This window comes from Lithobates pipiens, unplaced genomic scaffold (assembly GCF_037356315.1).
Source record: "Lithobates pipiens isolate NorthernLeopardFrog02 unplaced genomic scaffold, aLitPip1_a1.2 Scaffold_22, whole genome shotgun sequence".
NCBI lineage: Eukaryota > Metazoa > Chordata > Amphibia > Anura > Ranidae > Lithobates > Lithobates pipiens.
The window spans coordinates 235,649,798-235,672,576 of record NW_027507784.1 but is presented as its reverse complement, the minus strand read 5'-3'; the positions used below and the strand labels follow the sequence as shown (position 1 = coordinate 235,672,576).

At 41.2% G+C, this 22,779-nt stretch overlaps 1 protein-coding gene across 1 annotated transcript in view; it reads right to left on the bottom strand.

Annotated features, from left to right (window-relative positions):
* Positions 1 to 294: 294 nt before the first annotated feature.
* The window catches only part of SHISA9 (shisa family member 9), a 456,733-nt gene continuing 434,248 nt past the window's right edge, over positions 295 to 22,779 (bottom strand). Inside the window, exon 2 of the mRNA XM_077450173.1 lies at positions 295 to 460. Coding sequence (XP_077306299.1) covers positions 295 to 460 — 166 coding nt within the window. The remainder of the gene's footprint in view (positions 461 to 22,779) is intronic.

Below are 22,779 nucleotides of genomic sequence, written 5' to 3'. Positions count from 1 at the left end.
TAAATTTCTAAATTCTACATTTCCGTGAATGAATATGCATAATATTTGACCTCCTAAACAATAAAGCAGACAAATCCATTTTTGGAGAGACCACAAACTCAGCTAGAGTTATCAATGTGAGGATGACTTCAGTTGACTTTGAGCTTGTCAAACCACCAGGGGACATATGGCAAAACAGAGTTAGGCACAAACACACTTTTGACAGTGCAATTTTTGTTACTGTAAGCATGATAAATTTAACAGCATGAAAAACACACTTAGAGTGTTTAGAAGTTTACACATTCAGCAGTTGTTTTATTGCCAAACAATTAAGTTCATGTTATAAAACTCACGTAAGTTGTTGGCAGATGGTCGGGATTGCATGGTTTCATAGTGCTGCATGTGAACTACAAGGTTTGCATCTCTCTCCATGTGGTCTGCAGAGCAATGGCCCTGTTGTCTCATCACATCAGCAAGAGCCCTAGGAATAAGAGTAACATTGTACAATCAAATTAGAACTGTTGTGAAATATGAAGCCAAAAGCAATGGATACATTATACATATACATTATACATGAAGCCCAAAGTCAATGGTAGGTTAGGAAGAACACTGCTAAAGTGTAACTGAAACCTTTTTTTATTTACTTTAAATAGAGAGCGGAAGTGGTTTACCCATCAGTTTTAATTTATTTCGGTAACACCACTGGGGAGACTCACCCATTCTATTTGTCCTAATAACAACTGTAAAAAACACATTTTTACAGTTGTAATGAGAACAGGGTTTAGGGGTATTCTTCCAATATGTATAATTGATCTTATGACACCTGTTTTAGTTGCATAGGCATGTGCAGGAGGTGTGCTGGGTGCGCCTGGGCACATCCTAATCACCCCATGTACATTAGCTCCATGGCTATGTGTGGAGAGATGGGAAATATCTCCCTCTGACCAGTTCTGCCAATAATGAAGTCCTACTGTACTTCTCTTTTACTGTGCCAGCTCCACCATAACAGTGTAAGTGTGTAAATGTCTGTGTGTATATATATATATATATATATAAAAATAAAACACACACACACACGCATGTTTTCTCGAGCTTTGGGGTGCACACCTTAATGCGCCAATGTTTAGTAGCCATTTCCCTCAATTTCCCTTTACTTTCTAAAGGTATCCAGTCACTCCTGTTGTGTTGCTAAAGGGAAAGATCTCCAATGGCACACAGACTAAAGAAGGACTATCAGTGTGCTGGTAAGGTGATGGACCCTGTTGTAGATAGTATTGTAACTGTGTATGGTTGCTTATTATTGTTGAATCTAGGTAGCACTCTAACAGGGCAGCACAGTAGCTTAGTAGTTAGCACTTCTTCCTTACAGGACCAAGGTCCTTGGTTTTGAGTTCTGATCAGGACACTATTCTGTTTGGATGTTTGGGATGAGTCTGAGATTCAATTACATTGACTTGTATGGAGAAATGAAGACATAGTAAGGTGCAACAAACACAAATGTATACTCATTCATAAGATCAGATAAAAATTCAAACACTGCATTCCACATCCATTACAGCGGCTAATTTCAGAAGCAAATCACAAGCCTGTGCACTCTAGCGCTTGACATAGTCCTTCCCAGTTTTGCAGTCAGAGTACACTAAATTAGAATTTAGCACTGTATGGAAAGAAGTGAAGCTTGTGCTAAATTGTCTTACATAGTTGCATAGGTTGAATAAAGACACCAGTCTATCCAGTTCAACCTGAGTGAGTGTCTACAATTGTCTCTATCCCTGTAAATTGTACACTCACATCAGTCCCTACCCTCAAGGAGCTCACAATCCAAGGTCCCTATACATATACTAGGGTCAATTTTGGACAGAAGCCAATTAACCTACCTGCATGTCTTTGGAGTATGGAAGGAAACCAGAGTTCCCAGAGGAAACCCATGCAGGCACAGGGAGAACATGCAAACTCCAGGCAGGTAGTGTCGTGGTTGGGATTCAAACCAGCAACCCTTTTAACTGCTATGTGAGAGTGCTACCCACCACACCACTGTGCCGCCCTTATCCTATTGTATTCTTTACTGTGTTTACCGAAAAAGACTAAATGTGCTGTGAAATATTCTAGTATGCTACACTTGAACATAGTTAAAATAATGCCAGCAGGGAAAGTAAACTCTATACCAGTTTTACAAGAGTCTACTTAACAACTGACTAAAAATGAGAAACAAAAATATTGTAATATTCTGGGTTTTTACTTTTTCAAGCAGATGAAATTGTTTTGGCAAGTGTCAGTAAGAAAGTAAATAACTTAGAGCACCCTAATTAAAATGTAAGCATAGCAGAGATCCCTCCTGTTTTGACAGGTAGGCATCATCTAATAATGATTACTTACACAACAATTCCTAATTTGGCATGACCCATTTTTTTTTTTAGGGGAAACTGTATTTTTTTTTTTTAATACTTTAAAGACAAAACAATGCATCTGTCATACTATATTATGTTATTTCAATAATCAACATTTCCTGACTTAATAGAATTCAACTCAACTTGACACCTGAGTCACAGTGAATAACACAGTTTTATAAAAAGAGGTTGTCTTTAAGAGGTTACTGGCAGCTACCCCCGGCAAAGACGGTGCTGCATTTTTCTACATTTTGCTAGTAATCTTTACTTACAAAAATATATATGCTTCCACTTGACAACATATATTTATTACAGTATATAAATTGTACTAAAGTTGTATGCACAGGTTATGCATTTACCCAGATAAAAATAAATAAAAATGACATAAATTGTAAACTAAATAGAAATAACTTTATCTTCAATCATTTTGATATGCACTATTAGGCCGCGTACACACGCGGGGACTGTTCGCCCAACTTTGTCCGTCAAACAGTTTCGGCAAACAGTCCGCTCAAAATTAGCATGGACGGACATGGCCACACACGACGAACGAACAGTTTGCTGAAACCGTGCGCGATGACGTGAACGGCACGTACGACGGGACGAAAAATACGACGTCCTATACACTGCATTATAACTTTCGGCGTGTAAATCCTTTCTGAGCATGCGCGGAACTTAGTTTGACGAACAAGCCTACACACGAGGGCACTGTTCGCTGAAACTTTGTTTCAGCGGACAGTTTTTCGGAATTTCCGAAAAACCTTGTTCAGCGGACTGTTCGCTGAAACTGTCCGCTGAAAGCCCACACACGAGCGGACTGTTTGCCGAAACACTGTTCAGCGGACAAAGTTGGGCAAACAGTCCCCGCGTGTGTACGCGGCCTTAGTTTACATATTTGTATTTCTATTTATTTGTACCATATTAATCTAGAGATTAATTTTGGGAAGTCCTGTATCAATGGCTCACTTTATATGATATTATTCAGCCTTTATTTTAGGCTGGGTTCACACTATTGTGAATTGGATGTGGCTTTCCACACATTCAATTTGCATGACAGGAGAGTGTGACCGGCTTTCAATGGAGCCAGTTCAGCCATCTCCGGGACGGCTGCAGACTTACCAGAATTGGTAAGTTGTATATTGCGGTCTCTCTTTTGGTCTGAGAATGTGGTACCCAATTCTGTGTCCCGCTTAGTAATGAAGATAATGAATGATGTTTGTAAGATGTTCATAATCCTTATAGGTACAGAGCTTCTTAAAATACAGTTAAGGGAGCCCCAGTAAGGATTTGAATCCAGCTGAGGAGAAGTAGGCGTCAAGGTGAAACACAACTTTGTACAAAAATGTGAAAGGAGGGATCAGAAAGTCCAAGGAGGAAGTTTGGATGACTGGTCACCAGAGTCATACGAGACTGAGGCTGCTGGTTTGGTCAGTAGGAGTCGGTCAGTGTAATACATTAAAGGTTGAGATTTGACTGTTGCCGGAAATGTTTCTCCAAGCCAAGTGATACCACATAATAGAACGAATAGAGGAGATTCCTCTAATTGCACCCAACATTTACCCAACATTTACTAAACATTTACCCTTGTCATGAGTGCACCAGTCCAGACACTGTGTTAGATGGATTGATTTGTGATATTTCTGGGGGTCTGGAAATCCTACTCCACCATGTACTTTGTAGAGTGACAATAATGTGTGTGAAAGTCTGTGTGGTTTCTGGACCCATAGAATTCTCTATGTACCTGTCTGAGAAATAATTTAGGAATCTTAATCTGAAGAGTTTGTAACAAATAGAGTAGTCTTGGAATAATATTCATCTTAAGGATACTGTTTTGTGCAAACCAAGTAAAATACCTAGAGGACCACTGCTTGAGATCTTGATGAATCTTGGACAGAAGGAGAAAATTTGCCTGGAAGATTCCTGTAAGGAAAGACGTCACCTGAATGCCCAGATAGGTTAAGTACTTCCGATATGTGGAAGTCTATCTTGAAATTTGAAACTGCACTGTATTTCTGGAATTCCACCATGAGATTTGGGAGGGAAATATGAGGATGGGTGGCAAAAAAGAGGAGACTATCAGTGTACCCTGCAACTTTATGTTCTCCTTGGGAGACCTGCAAACCAGAGATGTTTGATTATTTCTTATGTGACATGATAGGTGGCTCTGATGAGGCTGCACTGATAGCTGGCACTGATGTGCGCGGATAGGTGGAATTGATGGGCACTGATAGGCAGCACTGATTGGCGACAATATGCGGCACTGATTGGCGGCACTGATGGGCACTGATAGGTGACACTGATGAGGAGGCACTGATGGGCACTAATTGGCAGCACTGATGGGCACTAATTGGCAGCACTGATGAGCACTGATTTTCAGCACTGGTGGGCACAGATTGGCAGCACTGGTGGGAACAGTTGGGACTGCACTGATAATCAGTGCCCTAATTATCAGTTCCGATGTTCCTTTAACACAAGCCAGTTATCAGTACTCTTTTTCTCTCTTCACGCTGTCAGCGTGTGGAAGAAAAGCCAATAACCTTCTCGTGTTTACTTCTCTGATAAGCTGTCATTGGATACCTATCAGTGCCCATCAATTCCACCTATCAGGGCACATGGTAAAGGGCCACTGTGATTGGCATTTTACCCCAAACTGTGATCAGCAGAGCCCAAAGGTCACGGGAGGGTGTCAATAGACACCCTCCTGGCAAAGTAAGCCTGAGCTGTAAACATTTCAGGCTTCAATCCGAAGTCCTTAAGCTGAAATGTAATGTAAAGATGTCGACTCGTCTCAGGGCACTCTGTGAAATCAATTCTATTGCAATTTGTTTTCAAGCTTCAAGGCTAGAGTTTCCCTGAGGAAGTCACGAGGTATGTGACGTAATGTGTAGGACACAAGTATGCAACTGGAAATACTCGCCGCGGACCGGAAGTTGTTACTGTTGACCAGAAGTAGACATTGCAATACCGGAAGTGACGTAGGTGGTGGCGGTGAACGCTTATGTACCATTTGTCTGGCCATTTTATTGCATTTATAATGTAAGCAGCCATTTTTTAAGTTTAATAAAGTAGTCTGTTAATTGGGTAATACACTATTGGAGCTTTTTTATCTTTACATGTGGATACTGCCAGTCTATGCAAGCACTCATCCAGCACTTCTAGTGGACGCTCATCCTTGCATTTGGTACAGTTGTACTATGGATTCAAGGGCCCTCACAGACGGTTAAGGCACCGATTCAAGGCATTTTTTTAATGCTTATGAGGTAAGAGCACTGTGAGCGCACCAGTGGAATTGTTATCAACCTCTGGCAGTGGGAATCTCTAATCACTCTAGCCAGCAGTTTCCCTAGCTTACCTCCCAATTTATAGAGACAGGGTTTACATTTCACGAACTGGGCATTGACCTTGGATGAGAGGAAGATCTCAAGCTTCTCTCTGAGTGCTTGAAGTTCAGCAAAAGTGGCCTGCACTTGAGAACATTTATGAGTTTGTTCAAGAGAGCAAATTAGGCAAAGAAGGGTTGCTAGCAGTTCAGAGCATTGTTTCTTGCTCTTGGATCCCGGGCAATTAGGATCTCTGTAATATAGCATTTGTTTTCCTCCATGGGATTTTCAAGGGAGGTGAGATTTAGTTGGAAGAAAATTGAGAGTTCCGCTGCCAATGCAGCCTGAATTTAAACATATTGAATAAGAGACTCCTTAAATCTCCATTGCCAATTCCTAAATGGGTTAGTGGAAAGTGAAATTTCCAGAACTACCGCCATGTGGTCCGACAGAGTACAGGTATTGATGTAGGTCCTCTGGACATGTGGGAGGTCTGACTGCTTAAGGAATAAATAATCAATATGAGAGTAAGTTTGGTGAGATGTTGAAGAGAAAGTGTAGTGCCTCTCTTAACTGTGAAGTATCCACCATATATCTAATTAATAATTGATAAGTAAATAATTTATAATAATAATTAATTGTTCTGCCTGAAGTTGTTTGAACGCCTAAGAAAGGCATACGACAAACAGGAAGAACTGTGTGAAATGTCCACCAGGGAGTCCAAAGCCCCATTCATGTCACCTCCACGATAAGGATACCCTCTGCAAAGAGGGTCAAATCTTCCAAACAGGTCTGCAGAAAGGCAATTTAACCAGTATTGGGGACGTATAAGCTTATCAGGGTTATGCCCGTCCCCTTGATATTTGATATTTTGATATTGATATTTGATATTGCTCTTGATATCTTTCAAAGATTATTTTGTGTTTTGAGCTGGAAGAATGCTAACCCCTCTAGTTTTAGAATATGGAGGCAATATCATATGCATGAGGGTAGCAAAAATTTGTCATAAATTGGATCTGGGACCTGCAGGCAAGTAAGGGAAATGCTTGGGACAAACACATCAAACTGTGGTACATTTGGCTTCATTATTCATCCTCTGACCATCTCCTTAACAGCACATCTGCATAACAGGAATGTCTACCTAGGTATAGATATATAACACTGATTACTCACTGTTGGGGTCGACCGGTGGGGTCAGGCTCTGGATTTTGATAGTTACCTTCTGTCTTCAGAATTTGGGAAGCCAGATGTTGATTATATCTTTTACATAGTGTTCATGTCTCCCCCCCCCCCCACTTCCCCCTTTCTCTCCCCCTTCTCTTCCTCCTTCTATGCCCCCATAATTGATTGTTTTTATGTACTACTACCTGTAAACCAAGTTGACATGGATATAAAAGTATGCTTTTGAGAACTGTTTCTAACACACATACAAATGTATGCAATGTTTTGTACACATTGTGGTATTCGTTTTCCACTACCCCCACCCCCTCTTTTTACTTTCTGTACCCCCATTGCTGTATTTTAAAAAATCAATAAAACATATTCAACCATAAATTGGATCTGCCCGGTTCTAAAGTGGGAATCTTGGAGGTAATCTATCTCACATCTAGCCTCCATAAATCACCTAGAACATGTGATCACATTTCGGGAATGTTTCAACTTTTGACATTCCAAAATAATAATTTAGTAGGCAGCTTATGCATGCACCTCTTTGCTGAGACAGGGGTCATAGCTGGAAATTTTCCCTCTCAGGAGTATTAGACCCCAGGAGTAGATGCAGTGTTTGGATTGGTAGAGGAGGGGATAAGGGAAAAAAAATCTGTCAGGTTTTAGCCTAAAGGAAACCAAGAACAATCCAAAAAATAACCAAAACCAATGTTCTCACACAGATCATCTCCCGTGAACACGTGCGGGGATGTGTCGGAGCTGTCTTTGCGCTGTGAACACAAAAATAAACCAGGACAATGGATGTGAGAGACATGCCCCGTTTAAACTGAAGCATACTTATAATTTGCCCATCAGAGTGAAGACAAAAAAAATAAGCCAATAGGGCATAGGTAACAATGATGGTGATATTGTCTTCAATATAAGGAGTCTCCTGGCTTAGATCTCAATTACGCTACTGGAAAGGGTGATAGTCATTTTACAGGCATGAAAGTGTCAAAAAAATTCAGGCTGAGGGTTTCAGGGAACTCCCAGTCATACTTGCCATCTCACTAAATCCAGAGCCTGCACACCACCCTTATTTCCAGTGCATGATGGGCTATACGAGGGGACTAGCAAATACAAAATCAGTAAAAAACCCTTAAAACTCATAGGAATCTACATAGTCAACTATTAAACTGGAAAGGTAAGAAGTAAGGCCAAAGTAATATATAAGCAGGTACTTTTTTTTATTGTAAGGATAGGCCCACATTTGGAAATGTCATACATTTGAAGTGTTGTAAATTCAACCAATAAAACTGGTTCTTTAACCCCTACACAGCTGGTCCCCCTCAATCAAACAAAACCACCTCTGTCAGAACACCCTCTGCGTCACTCTAAAAGAAAGGCATTTGGATTGGGAGCTGGTGCCCATGGAGGCGGGGGGGCTCGCTCGGGGGTCAGGCTCCCAGTAGGATGGAGCGCAAGCAAGGTAGTGAGCATTCCTGAGGCTCTGGGTTCACCCGAGTCACCAATGAAGAAACCATCAATCTACAGTATAGCAAGTCGGTAACAGCATAATAATACATAGCATAATATTAATTTCTGTACTGCATTTGAATGATAGTGCATAACCTACGTATTTTACATTCCCGGCTCAAGGGGAAAATGCAATGTTAGTCCCAGCATTACCACCTACTATCAAGGAAAGGGCATAATATAGAGAGCCGTAAGAGACCGGGGTGAGGCCTTGGTCTCTAAAAGGAAAAGGAGAGTCCAAGGTCCACGGTCCACAAACAGTAAATTGAGCTGTAAAGTAGCACAGGCTTCAGCCACACTTATAGCAACTTGTTGCTTATCGAAACACCCGCTGAGTCATGCAAGAAGGTCCCATATAAAAAGAAGAGCCAAAAGAGGGAGGCGCAGTCAGACCGCAAGAACTTATGCACTGAACTGGACACAGCAACTCACAGCTCATTAGCGATTGGGTTTAGCTCCCTGTTTTGTTGTGGAGATCTGGAGCGTTGTCGTTTCCTGCTTTGCGGGCATCAGGCCGGTCTGGAACCTCTACTGGTTCAATGACCAAGAACATGAACAGCTCCTGTAGCTGGTGGGGGTAGTGGAGAATTAAAGTATGACCCTCCTTCTTAACTTGCAAGATGAATGGGTTTCCCCAACAGTAGAAGGCCCGGTCGCCTGGATATGCTGAAGCAGAGGTTTCACTTGTCGTTGCATAAATAGTGTAAGACTGGAGAGGTCTGGCAGGAAAGTGATCTTAGCCCCATTAAAGTCGACATGCTTTTTCTCCCATGCTTTCCAAAAAAAAGTCCAGTTCAGTTTCATCTTGAAGTGGACATGTCAAAGAACATCTCCGGGGACATCTGCAGGCATCTCCCCAAAGCCAGCCACTCTATGCACACAGCCTATTTCAATTTCAGTGGTTAGGTCCCTATCCAGTAGAGTGTTTAAAAGGGTGGTTGCTGTGGGCAGTAAATCTGCACCTGTCGTTGCTTCTGGTATGCCACTTAACCAAATGTTGTTGCGGCAGCTACAGTTTTCACCGTTGTCTACTGCCAGTTGCAACTGTATGAGAGATTGGAGATGGAGCTGGTTAGAAGCCTTTAGTGAAGCGAGGCTGATTTTAACAGCTTCTTAGGATTGTTTCAGACTGGAGACACAAGAGTCCACCTGAGTCATGGATTGATTGACTTTATTTATTTCCTTTTGCAAGGTTCCTTTAACCACTTCGGTACCGCGCTATTGCCAAATGACGGCATTAGCGCGGACCTACATTTCCGGGACTACGTCTATTGACGTCGTCCCGGTTACGAGCGGCCTGCGCGCCCCCTGAGGGGCGCGCGCGGCGCGCTCTGTGATCGGCGAGTCCATGAGACTCGCCTGATCACCGATCCGTGCAAGGGGTCGATCCCGACCCCTTATCACGTGATCAGCTGTCAGCCAATGACAGCTGATCATGTGATAGAACAGAGCCGGTAATCGGCTATTATTCCTCCTCGCGCTGACAGCGCGAGGAGAAAAAAAAAAGCCGATCACCGGCGGCCTTGATCGGGACATCAGTCCCGATCACGGCCATCAATACAAGGGACCACCTGCCACCTGCCAGTGCCCACCTGCCTCCCGCAGTGCCATCCTGAAGTAAAATAAAAAGCAAAAGTAAGTGCCCCCCGCCAGTGCCCCCCGTCAGTGCCCATAGTGCCCACAGTGCCACCCACAGTGCCACCCACAGTGACACCCACAGTGACAACCACAGTGCCACCCAATCTGCCTCAAAGGTGCTGCACCCCAGTGCCGCCCATCAGTGCCCAGCAGTGCCGCCCATCAGTGCCCAGCAGTGCCGACCATCAGTGCCCAGCAGTGCCACCTATCAGAGCCACCTATCAGTGCCACCTATCAGTGCCCATCAGTCCCATCTATCTGTGGTACCTATCAGTGCCCATCCGTGCCACCCATCCGTGCCACTTATCCGTGCCACCCATCCGTGCCATCTTATCTGTGCCCATCTTTGCCCATCAGTGCCGCCTTATCTGTGCCCATCGGTGCCGCCTTATCTGTGCCTATTAGTGCCGCCTTAACTATGCCTATCAGTGCCCACCAGTGCAGCCTATCAGTGCCCACCAATGCAGCCCATCAGTGCCCACCAATGCAGCCCATCAGTGCCCACCAATGCAGCCTATCAGTGCCGCCTAATCAGCGCACTTCAATGAAGGAGAAAAATGACCCGTTTGCAAAATTTTATAACAAACTATTAAAACATGATTTTTTTTTTTTTTTTTTTGCATCTTTTTTTGTTTGTTTAGCAAAAAATAAAACTCCGAGCTGTAACTAAATACCACCAAAAGAAAGCTCTATTTGTGGGAAAAAAATGATAAAAATTTCATTTGGGTACAGTGTTGTATGCCCGCGCAATTGTCATTCAAAGTGCATCAGCGCTGAAAGCTGAAAATTGGTCTGGGACTGAGGGGGGTTTAAGTGCCCAGTAAGCAAGTGGTTAATGTGTGCACCAAGGGCATCATGATCTGCCCTGAAGCTTTGAAAGAGTTCCATGCTTTATTCCCCTGCCTGTGACTCCAGGTGCTGGGAGGTGGGAGCTGCCAACAGTGTCCCAGTAGTGCTGGATGCCTATGGAGCAGGTAAGCTGCAAGCGGGCTGTAGGATGGGAGGAATTGATGCTCCTGTATGGTGCCAGCGAGAGCTTGAGACTGCTGCTGGTGTCTGTAAAGGGCTTAATGTCAGTGAGCTGTGAGGCGGCTGCTGGAATAGAGGAGTCCATGCTCCTATGTTGTTCCAGTGAGTGCTGGAGGCTGCAGCTGGTGTCTGTGCTGGACTGGATCCGAGGTGGCTGCTACATGGGAGAAGCCCCTGTATTGCTGTTCCGCTGCCTCTGCAACCTGAACTCGGATGCGGCATTGCGGATGTTTAGGGACTGCTCAATATTTGGCATGGAGGCTGATCTGGAATCCAGGGTGAGGGGGGGGGGGGGCGGGGGATGGAGGAGATTTTTGCCAGACTGGTACTGGAGGGGTTCCTGCCCTTGGACATTGGGTTCAAGCAGCAAACAAAGCCTGTATGTGCTGAGTTTGCATACACAGGGCAAAGAGCTCTCTGAATTTTCAGCTTTAGGGCTCATGTAAACATGGCATTTGAAAACCTTTCTGATTGCTGGAAACTTGACAGTTGGAAACTGACATGGGAAAAAATTTCAGTTTTACAGTTTTTACATTTATGTATTATGTATTTATTTACACCACATTTATGCAAGTTTAGCGGTTATGAGTGTTTGAGGTTAGAAGCCTTTTTTTTTAAAGAAAACCCCAGGAGACCCTCCTAAATACCCTCAGTGCATGAAAAACAAGTAAATTATTAACTATTTCAGCCATTTTGTGAGAGAAGAGAAAGCAGCAGCAGAAAGAAGAGTGTGGTTGTAAATATCTAATCTTATTTTTTGTGTTTTCACTTTGGATCCCTTTATAAGCATGTGTGAGGAAATGCTCCTGATTTTGCAGTTGCTTAGGCTCTGGATATGTGGAAAATTGCAAGAGACTCCTACTCCTAATCCTAAATGTCAGTTTAGCAGCTTAAGTGTACATGAGGCCTTACAATTCCATGTCTAGGCCACACCCCCTCATAGCACACCAAAACATGCTTCAATTTTTACTTACTCAACAAGAATAGCTTAGCAATTCAATTGCATTTTGACTGTTTACTATGTGCAAAACTTTATTCTTGACTAAGCATATTTGAAGTATACTAGTTCAAAAAACAAAGACACTGGAAAAAGAAAAACACAAAAATATGAATATAAAGAACAGTAAATCAAATTAGCAAGACAACCCTATACCCTGCCCTCCACTCTCACAAAAACCTTGTTGCTGTTATTTTTTCTATTTAGTTTTTTGTCTAAGCAGCCCAGTTAGTGAATATTTCATAGACAGTAACACAGGTAAATCATTTCACCTAAATCACTCCACTCATTCCTTGTTGATAGGCAAATGTGAAGAAAAGTATATATAAATACATCTAAAATAAAAGGGTACCCTTTACCTAATACCAAGTATAATAATAAACCATACACAGTTATCAGAATACAATATTTTTTGTAAGGATCCTTTAATAATATACTGTATATGTATAACAGTTTTTGGTAAATACTGTAGCCAGAACTTTTGCATTATTCAGAGGACAGCTTAAAGCGGAGCTCCACAAAAAATGGAACTTCTGGTTCCTCCCCCCGTCTGGTGTCACATTTGGCACCTTTCAGGGGGAAGCAGATACCTGTCTAATACAGGTATTTGCTCCCACTTAAGCGATAGATCACCAAACACAAGGCCCATTTCATGTGGCCCTCGTATCTCTCCTGCAGCTACAGCACCCCCCTCATCTACGCCCTCACCTTGTCTCAGCAGTCAACAGCAGAGAGGAGGACAGAACTCCTCTGCCAGATCCTGTGCCTTTCTGTGCAGCTGCAGCACCTCCTTGTATCCACCTTCCCAGGTCTCAGCATTCAGCAAACTCTGGCAGCTAACCTCAGACCTCCTCTGGTCCTCCTCTGGACCCTACACTTTTTGCTTCCCATCTCAGCACACAGCTTTTTTTCGGCAGCAGCACAAGGTAAGGGGGTGCACTGTGATGTACGGGAGGGTGGGGAACTCTTGACATCTGATGTACAGGGGGAGGGGGTGCTCTGGGCATCTATTCTTACAGATACAACTGAAAATATTGTTTTGGTAAACATTTGCTCAAATATTGTGGGACCTTACAAATCAGTAGCACCTTACTTTTATTCTACTGGTCCTATGCTTTTAGAAAATGTATAGCTTGGGGTGTCTTCTACAAATTCTGAAAGCTGTAAGTGAAAAATTAAAACCTCCAGGTGTTTATAGAAATTTGTTTATTTATAGTTTTGTGTATGTTCAATTCTCACCATTTCGCACAAAGGTGCAATTTAAAATTTACAAATACCGTATATGTTATGTAATAGCTCAATATAGTTTAAACTTTTATATTTAGTAGAAATTTAGGAGGAATTTTGTAAATTTTGCTGTGTTTATATCTGCTAATAATGATTTTAGAGTATTTTTAGTGAATATATTGTTTTGATTAAATATTCAGTAGCACCATATTTTTATTCTACTGGTCATGCACTACAGAAAATATAAATATATGGTTTGTGGGGTCTTTAACTACTTAAGGACCAGCCACCGTCGTTATACGTCACTAGTTTGATGTTGAATACCGTTAGCTAGCTGCCATAACCATGGTATTTTAAAAAACAGGGGGACTGTCCTCTTTACGATAAAAGTGGTCTCTGTGGCAGATTCGCTTTTGGGGTGGGAGAGGGCCCCTCCTCCAGCCGCACTCCGGTCGTCTCAGCTGCTTACCAGAGCTGATCGGTTCCTCTCCCCTCACTGCCTGGAGTCCCAAGTCAGGGAATGATGGCCCCCTCCGCTCGGCTCCATACAATTGTAGGGCGAAAGTGACGTCAAATATCACTTCTGCACAATGCTCTTAAAGGGGAAATTATTATTTTTTTAAATTACATTTTTTATTGCATTTTAGTGCAAGCATCAATTTACTCGCCGTAAAAAATTATCTTTCACAATATAAAAAGAAAATTGGGCTAACTTTACTGTTGTCTTATTTGTAATTCAAAAAAGGTTTTTGTTTTGCAAAAAAAGTGCGCTTGTAAGACCGTTGCGCAAATATGGTGTGACAAAGTATTGCGACAACTGCCATTTTATTCTCTCGGTTGTCTAAAAAAAAAAAAATATATATATATATATATATGCATATAATGGTTGGGGGTTCTAAGTAATTTTCTAGCAAAAAAAAATAATTATTTTAACTTGTAAACACCTAGTCTGAAAAATAGGCCCAGTCCTTATGTGGTTAACAAACACTAAAAGCTGTAAGTGAAAAATGAAAACATATAGATTTTGTGAGAAATTTGGATATTTACATTTGTGCGTATGTTTGATTTTCACCATTTCGCAAAAACAAAACACAAAAGAAAGCAATTTAAAATTTACAAATATTTGTTATTTATTAACTTATTACAGGTTAGCTTTTATATTTAGTAGGAATTTAAAAACATTAAAATGTGCTGTGTTTTTATCTGCTAATAATGATTTTAGTGTATTTTTGCGAAAATACTGTTTGATAAACATTTGCGCAAATATCATTGTGCTTTAAAAATCAGTAGCAACTTATTTTTATTCTACTGGTCATGTGCTTTCAGAAAATATATGGTTTGAGGGGTCTTTTACATACTCTAAAAGCTCTATGGGAAAAATAAAAAAAAGCAAAAAAAAATAAAAAATGAAAAAATTGCAAAAATGGTCCAATGGTAAAAGTGGAGCGCAGGGCCTGGCAGCGAAAAGCCTAAGGGCAACCATAATGCTGATGCGACCTGGGACAAAATTGAGTTTCACACTCCAGCTTTAAATGGATGTCATTAATACGACATAGCGTATTGGCATAGGAATGTCAGATTCATGACAGCAATTCGGACTGTGCCTGCAACGTCCAAAAATCCACCACTAAAGTACTGGGGGTCTACTTTTTTAAACTGATTTTATATGTGAGTTGACATGCAGAACATTAAAAGTTATATAAATTGCAAGGTTGTATACATCTTATAAGTGCAAATTATAGTACTACAGTTTTCAACTACAGTTGAAATCATGGTTAACAGACCTTAATTCACCAAAAGCAAGGTGGAATAGTGACCATGTGTGATAAGGTGATGGCGACCTTACATCTGCTTTATGCTTATCAATGCAGTGGTAGCTAATTTTTTTGTTAAATGTGCATCAATCCACTACTATGACAGGTCAATATTCTGGTGCATGGACATTTGCTTGAGGTGAATGCATGATACTTTTACAAGAAGTGTCCTAGGGAATTAAAATCGGCTGCAGATGGATCTAATTTTGACTCGTTAAACAGGGATCGGTAGAGATTACATGTCAGATTTTTGCATTTTGATTACTGCCAGTGGTTTTAACCACTAACAATAATCACTGTGTTTTCCAGGAAGGACAGCTCGCTGTGCCCCCCCCCCACCCCCACCGGAGGGAGAATACAAATGCTCTTGGGGAGGGAGTCCCCCATCAACACAATCAGTGGTTGCAGGAAACAAAATTGCATAATCTGTGGCCTGCTTTACAGAGACTGCCATTACTGTATTTCTTTGGTAACTGTGTTTATTGGTTGAACTAGATTAACTTTTTTTAACCAGACAACTATGTAACTATGCAAGTTTTATCCCTGGCTGTTATGTTATCTGATGCTTAGTTTCAACACTGTATAATTATTGATCTGTAACAAAAATAGGACTACTTTAGGGAGACAGCAAAAATTGTTACCTGACTGTCAAGATGCCTTACTTTTTAAGAAAATAATAATTACTCATAGGCAAGGGGGTATGATGGGTTCTGGTCCTCACAGCAGCCCTGATCTGCCTGCACCGTATAAAAAACAAGAGACCCAGTGATAACATTAGTGGCATTAAAAATGGTTCAGAATTTTTTTTTTCTTTTTGTGGACAAGTCTACTAGGAGTAGGACTAGTACTTAATGATATGAGTAGAAAAGTAGAGTCTCCCCACTCTGGACAAGTATATCTAAAAGATCTTTTTTTTGTAATCTTGTTTTTGAGAAATTCTGAATGTTGGATTTACCCTCACATTCATTCCTGATAACATTGGTGATCAGGACAGTTAAAAAGTGACTATGGGGATACATAACATACAGCAGACTGTACCTGATAGTGATTTGAACCCTTCGTTGTTCTATTCAAATCTTTAACCTATTCACGGTCACTGCCACATATCATACGTTGACAGCAGTGAGGGGTTTTACATACAAGCAGACTGTCAGCTTTCATTTGGAAGTCACCCAGCGGCTCTACAGCCACCTGATCGTTCCATAGACCAGGGCAATGTGCAGCTCTCTGCCATGATGTCCCCTCATGCTTCCTGGGCTCCATGGTAGGTGCTGCCAGGTAGAGAGGAGACAGACAGTGAATATCTGTGTGCTTATTTCTTCTAGATAGTAAGAGCCCAGAAGCGATTAACGTATAAACACACTCTATAAACAAGATGAATCAGTGGTGCTTATGTACAAAAACAATAATTGCAATGCATGTTACATATTGCTGCACATGCCAGAATGAACACAAAAATTCTAGGGTCATTATACATGGGTAACTCTAAACAGATGACCTGCAGGGGCTTTTTAAAGCTTCGCCTATAGAAAATTTAGAGTTCAGAGTTTGTCTCCATTTCACTACATGTGGAAATTTAAGACTAAAGAAGAGCCAGGAACGTACGCGGTAGGTGCCGGCTGGGGCCAGCACGGGGGCGGGTGGTGACAAAGAGGTGCAGGCACTAGCAAAGAGTAGATGGGTTACAGTCAGGAAGGGTAGAGGGGGAAATGCCAGGGAAGCCGATCTAGGGCTGCAGAAACCCAATAAGTACGCTCTATTGAGTGACATTGGTGAAACCAGTCAGGGACCAACACTGCTGGAGCTGAGGGACTCTCCTAGCTGCCGGGGGAAGAACTCCTCCAGTGAGAGTGTGGGGGGGGGGGGAGCAAAGGGAAAGGAAAGACAGATTCTGGTGGTAGGGGATTAAATTCTTAGGACAGAGAGGCCAATCTGTAACAAAGACCTGAAGTGCCAAACAGTATGTTGTCTATCGGGCACTCTGCACATCTGCAGATCTGCTGGTGGACAGATTACTGGGAGGGGCTGGGGAAGACCCAGCTGTCATGGTGCATGTTGGCACCAATGACAAAGTCAGAGGCAGATGGAGTGTCCTAAAGAACGATTTTAAGGACTTGGGAGCTAAAATTAGGAAAAAGACCTCCAAGGTAGTATTCTCAGGAATACTACCGGTACATTGAGCCACACCAGAAAGGCAGAGGGAGATTAGGGAAATAAACAAGTGGCTGAAGAGCTAGTGTAGTAAGGAGGGGTTTGGGTTTCTGGAGGACTGGGCCAACATCTAAGTTGATAACTGGTACTATAGAGCGGACGGACTGCACCTAAATGAGAAGGGTGCAGATCAGCTAGGAATGAAGATGGCCAAAAAGTTAGAGGGGTTTTTAAACTAGGCAATGGGGGGGAGGGTCCAGAGGTAGAGATAGTCAGTGCGTAAAATATTCCAGAGGGTAGTATTGGGGGCATTAATGATAGGTTGACCAAAGCACATAAACCCAAGGTAAGTATAGTAACAAGTCCTAGTTGCAATCTCGGAACACCCAATAAGAGGATAATATGCAAACAGTCTAAACTACGTGGCATGTTCACCAATGCGGATAAGATGGGTGAACTAGAGATACTGTTGTACGAGGAGGATTTGGATTATGTGGGAATTTCAGAGACCTGGTTCAACAGCTCTCATGATTGGCTGGCAAACATTCAAGGGTATACCCTTTATCGCAAGGACAGAAAGGGTAAAAAAGGGGGAGGGGTATGCCTATATATCAAGAATAATGTACAAGTGAATGTGAGAGATGACATTACTAAGGGAGCTAGGGAGGAGGTGGCATCCCTAATGGTAGAGCTCCAAAGGAATGAAGCTAAGAGGAAAATAATACTGGGAAAATGCTATAGGCCCCCTAACCTGAGGCAGGAAGGGGGGGGCAGATCTCCTATCACAATTTGGATTAGCAGCAAGGATGTGAAGTGTTATCATAATGGGGGATTTTAACTATCAAGACATAGACTGGGCGGAAGGAAATGCACATTCATCTAAGGCTCGCCAGTTCCTAAATGTCTTGAAGGACAATTTTATGGGTCAGAAGATAGACGCACCAACTAGAAATAAAGTGGATCTACTGATTACCGAAAATAAGACCTGATCGCGGATGTGGAAATATGGGGCAATTTAGGTAACAGCGATCACAGGTCAATTGGCTTTAGTATAAATCACACAAATAGGAAATATAAACTGAATACAAAGACGTTGAATTTCAAAAGTGCCAACTACGAGCCTCGCTAGAAGGCATAAATTGGGATAAAATCTTAGGAACAAAGAACACAGAGGAGAGATGGGTTTGCTTTAAAAGCATATTAAATAAGGGCATTAGCCAATGCATCCCATTGGGTAATACATTTAAAAGAGTGAACAAAATTCCTGGATGGCTTAACTACAATGTAAAAATGCATATAAAAGCAAAGGAGAAGGCATTCAAAAAATACAAGGTTGAGGGATCATCAGCATTCAGACTTTATAATGATGATTATTCATGGAAACCTGTACTCAGGGGTAGAGATCAGCATAGGGGGAGGGGCAATCCCCCAGTGAAGTCCCTACTTATAATACTTATAATAGCTATGCCCCTTTACAGGATCATTGGGATGAGCAACAATTTAGTCAGGACCATTTTTTAGGGCAGGAGAGGATCCCTTGGAGAGGACCTCCTCCGCATACCCCAACATAGTTGGGAGAAAGGAAAGACCATTGCATCCCCCAAGGCCTAGTAAAAAATGTACAATCCAGCCCAAAAAGAAAAAGTAGAGAGGATGTAGGGAGGAGACGAGCCCAAAAGGCAAAGACCCCATTAGGAACTGGGATATTAAATCTAAGCGGTATACCACTTACTGATGATGAGACAAAGGTTCTGGATAAAGGCCTCAAGTTTGCTCCTATTTGTAATTTTAATATGTTTCAGATTTATGTCAATGTACAAAAATTCATTCGTAATTTGAATTTGAAAAAGTATTTTTTGTCTAATCCGCTGCAGAGAAATTCTCCTCAAGTGGTAACTGTACACTCTAATCTTAGGAACAGATCGGTTTTTAATCCTCAATGCAATGACAATAGACATCTAGAGGTTTTTAAAATGATGGTTTGTAGTGATCTTGAAAATCTCAAAATCAAGAAAGTGAGAGATTCTCAGTATATTAAAAGGGGTATTGCATCCCTAGAACAAAGGAATGACATTGCAATTCGTCCAGCAGATAAGGGGGGGGGGGGAGGGGGTTAGTTGTACTTAGTAAAATGTATTATCAAACAGAAATGTCCATTATTGAACGATCAGGACACGTATCAATTACTTAATGATGACCTCATGCTCAAATTTAAAAATGATTTACACTGTTTGATTGATGAGGGTAAAACTAAAGGAATTCTTAACTCTAAAGAGACATTTTATTTGGATCCATTGTATTGTAGGACCCTGATTATTTATTTTCTACCCAAAATGCATAAAAACTCAGAACAGCCCCCTGGGTGTCCAATCGTCAATGGTATAGATTCCGTGACTTCATGGTTGAGCCAATATTTGAATTTTTTTCTGCAGCCTCTTGTACTAAAACTGAAGCTTACTTAAGAGACACTAAGCAGATTAACAAAATTTTAGATACCCTTCAATGTACCTCTAGTAGTATACTGATAACTGTAGGATCATTGTATACCATTATCGATCATGAAGAAGCTTTATCTTCGGTAAATGGGCTTTAACAACTCTCTAGAGATCATATACAATTTCTGCTAGAGAGTCTTAAGTTTTGTCTGCTTAATAACTACTGGTTTAATATGGATTATTTACAGACTCGTGGGGTGGAGATGGGCACGCATTTTGCTTCCAGTGTGGCCAATCTGTTTATGGCCCACTGGGAGGAAGAAGTTGTATTTTCTGGTCATCCACCCCAATTGTCTTGTTACAAGAGGTATATTGACGATCTTGTAATGGTCTGGGAAGGTGATATGCCCAGTTTACAGTTATTTAGGGATAAGCTGAATAATACTAAAAATAGTAAGCTCACCTGGAATATTGATCAACAACAGATCACCTTGTTAGATCTGGAAATATTAAAGAAAGATGATCGTTTTCAAGCCAGAAACCATTTTAAAACTACTGATTGCAATGTGTATATATTCCTTTAAATAGTTGCCATCACAGGTCATGTTTGTGCAACATCCCTAGAGGACAATTTATTTGGCTCCGACGTAATTGTACGTTGGAAGAAGAGTTTTTACGCACACTCCGCGATTAACTCAGAAATAGAGAAGGTAAGGCTCACTCACAGAAGTACGATTGTGGCGGACAGGACCATGAGCCCTGAGGGTCAGGATAGTACTTCTGGATTTAAAATTGTTAAAATTGTTATGGATTATAGTATACAAGAAGTTTGAGATAATCATTGCTAAACATTGGCCAATTTTGAACTACGATTGAATATTAGGACCAGTGCTTCCGAATCGACCCGAGTTTATATATCGCAAAGCATCTTCACTCAGTGACAGCCTGGCACTAGGTGTTGTGGATCCGCCTAAAGTAGTGGAAAATAGGTTGTTTCGTTTTTTTATCTGGCTTTTACACATGTGGCAGGTGTGCCACCTGCAGAAACGCTAAGAATAATTTAAGAAGTGAAAAGGTTTTATATCAACCGTCACACAGAAACAGTACCAGATTGAGGGCCTTATTACACGTGCATCAGTTGGCGTGGTATATATGCTCGAGTGCGACTGTGGTTTACAATATGTTGATCGCACTTCAAGAGCATTGCACGTACGGGTAGGTGAGCACATTAGTAATATTAAAAGGGGAGTAAAAACCCATAGTGTGTCCAGGCATTTCAGAATGTGTCACCAACGAGACCCCAAATGTTTAACGTTTTGGGGCATTGAGAAACTCCTCAGACATTGGAGAGGAGGTCATTACATCCGCCAGTTGAGTCGCAGGGAATCTTTTTGTACTAATGAGACTAAGGTGATGTCATCTGAAGGGATGAATGTTGACTTTGACTTAAATGTTTTATCTCCAATAGATAGGTTGTATTTATATTATTATTTTCATTTTTAAATTATTTTTAAGTTATTTTTATATTTTTCCTATATATCTCAATGAATTTTTGTACCGATTTTTATATTTAGTCTGTTTAGTATGTTTGACATAATAAGATGGACGTGGGTTGATGTCTTTTACTGTTTTTTAAAAAACTGTTTTTTAAAACAATAATTTATATTTTCTGGGTAGAGTGCCCCTTCAATTATGATATGTCTGTTCTTTTGTAAGAATTGAGATATATATATATATATATATATATATATATATATATATATATATATATATATATATATATATGGGAGTCCTATAGGGGAAGAGTTAATGAGCCCAGCTGAAGTAAGTGGGCTCATTAAGACCTCTACAAAAAACCCCAGCATGCTGAGGGAGATGCTCCATCCTGGAACCAGTTTTGTATTTGTATAGACTGGGGAGTGTGACACCTGTTCTGTGCCGTGAGTTAATGCCTGTGTGGCAAACCTCTACAACAGAGACAGAGACAGGGACTGGTGCAGCACAAGGCTGCACTCAGTTGTTAGACAGGGAATCTATGTGTGTAATTAGAGGTCAAGCTGACCAGTATTTATTTTCATGTTTTTTTAATTTTTTGTTTGGCTGTTATATTTTTCACTGCATGTAGCATAAATAAACCGCACCTTTTGTTTTTTCCACCTACAACGCTGTCTGCTGTGCCTGATTTTGTGTTGTGAACCCATCCAGGGGGTCACACACACCCGCTGCCGAGCTAACCCCTCACAATATATATATATATATATATATATATATATATATATATATAATACAAAATAGCACCTATGAGGACCTCAGTGTTCCCTATATATATTTTAATATAGCGCTAGTCTGATTGAGATATTGTCAATTGTGATGCACTTTATCTTTGTTTGTTTATTCTGTCTCAGCCAATGGTTTCCCTTGGTATGAAGTTTTCTTCATGTGATATAAGTGGTGATTCGGCCATTGTACCCAGGAACCTGATTTGCTGATTGACAGTTCCCATGACATTATATAAACAATGCCGGCCATCTGTGTGTATCCTGCCCCACGCTGAGGAGTTCCCGCCTACGAACGTAGCGCATACGGGGGTCAGGTGTCATTAGATCGCTTTTCCTCTCTTTCATTTTTGCGGTGGATTATTAATATTATGGATCTGAGGACGGTGACTGGAGAAGGTTTAATACCTGGGGAACTCCTTTTCCGCTGTGTGACCTGTTTCAGGTCGATTGTATGAGGTGAGAGGCCATTTTTACCTGTGGTGGAGGGATCACCATCACTGGATCTCCTGTGTGTTTTATCACCGCACGCAATATGATTTCTGCTGTTGTCACATGCACCTACTTTCCTTATGAACTTTTTATAGATGTTTTCTGAATTGTGCTGCACTATCATACTATTTATGTTCATTTTGGGTATTTTTTTAATTGACCTAGAGTGCCAGCTTGCAGTTCGTATAGTGTTGTCTTTTTTTGTGTCAGCACTGAATAGTCTTTCATTATTTTATAAAGAATACAACAAGAAATGTAAGGGTGCAATAAAGACGCCTAAGATAGAATAGGAAAGACACATAGCGGAGAAGAGCAAAAAAAATTCCAAGAAAGTCTTTAAGTATGTAAACAG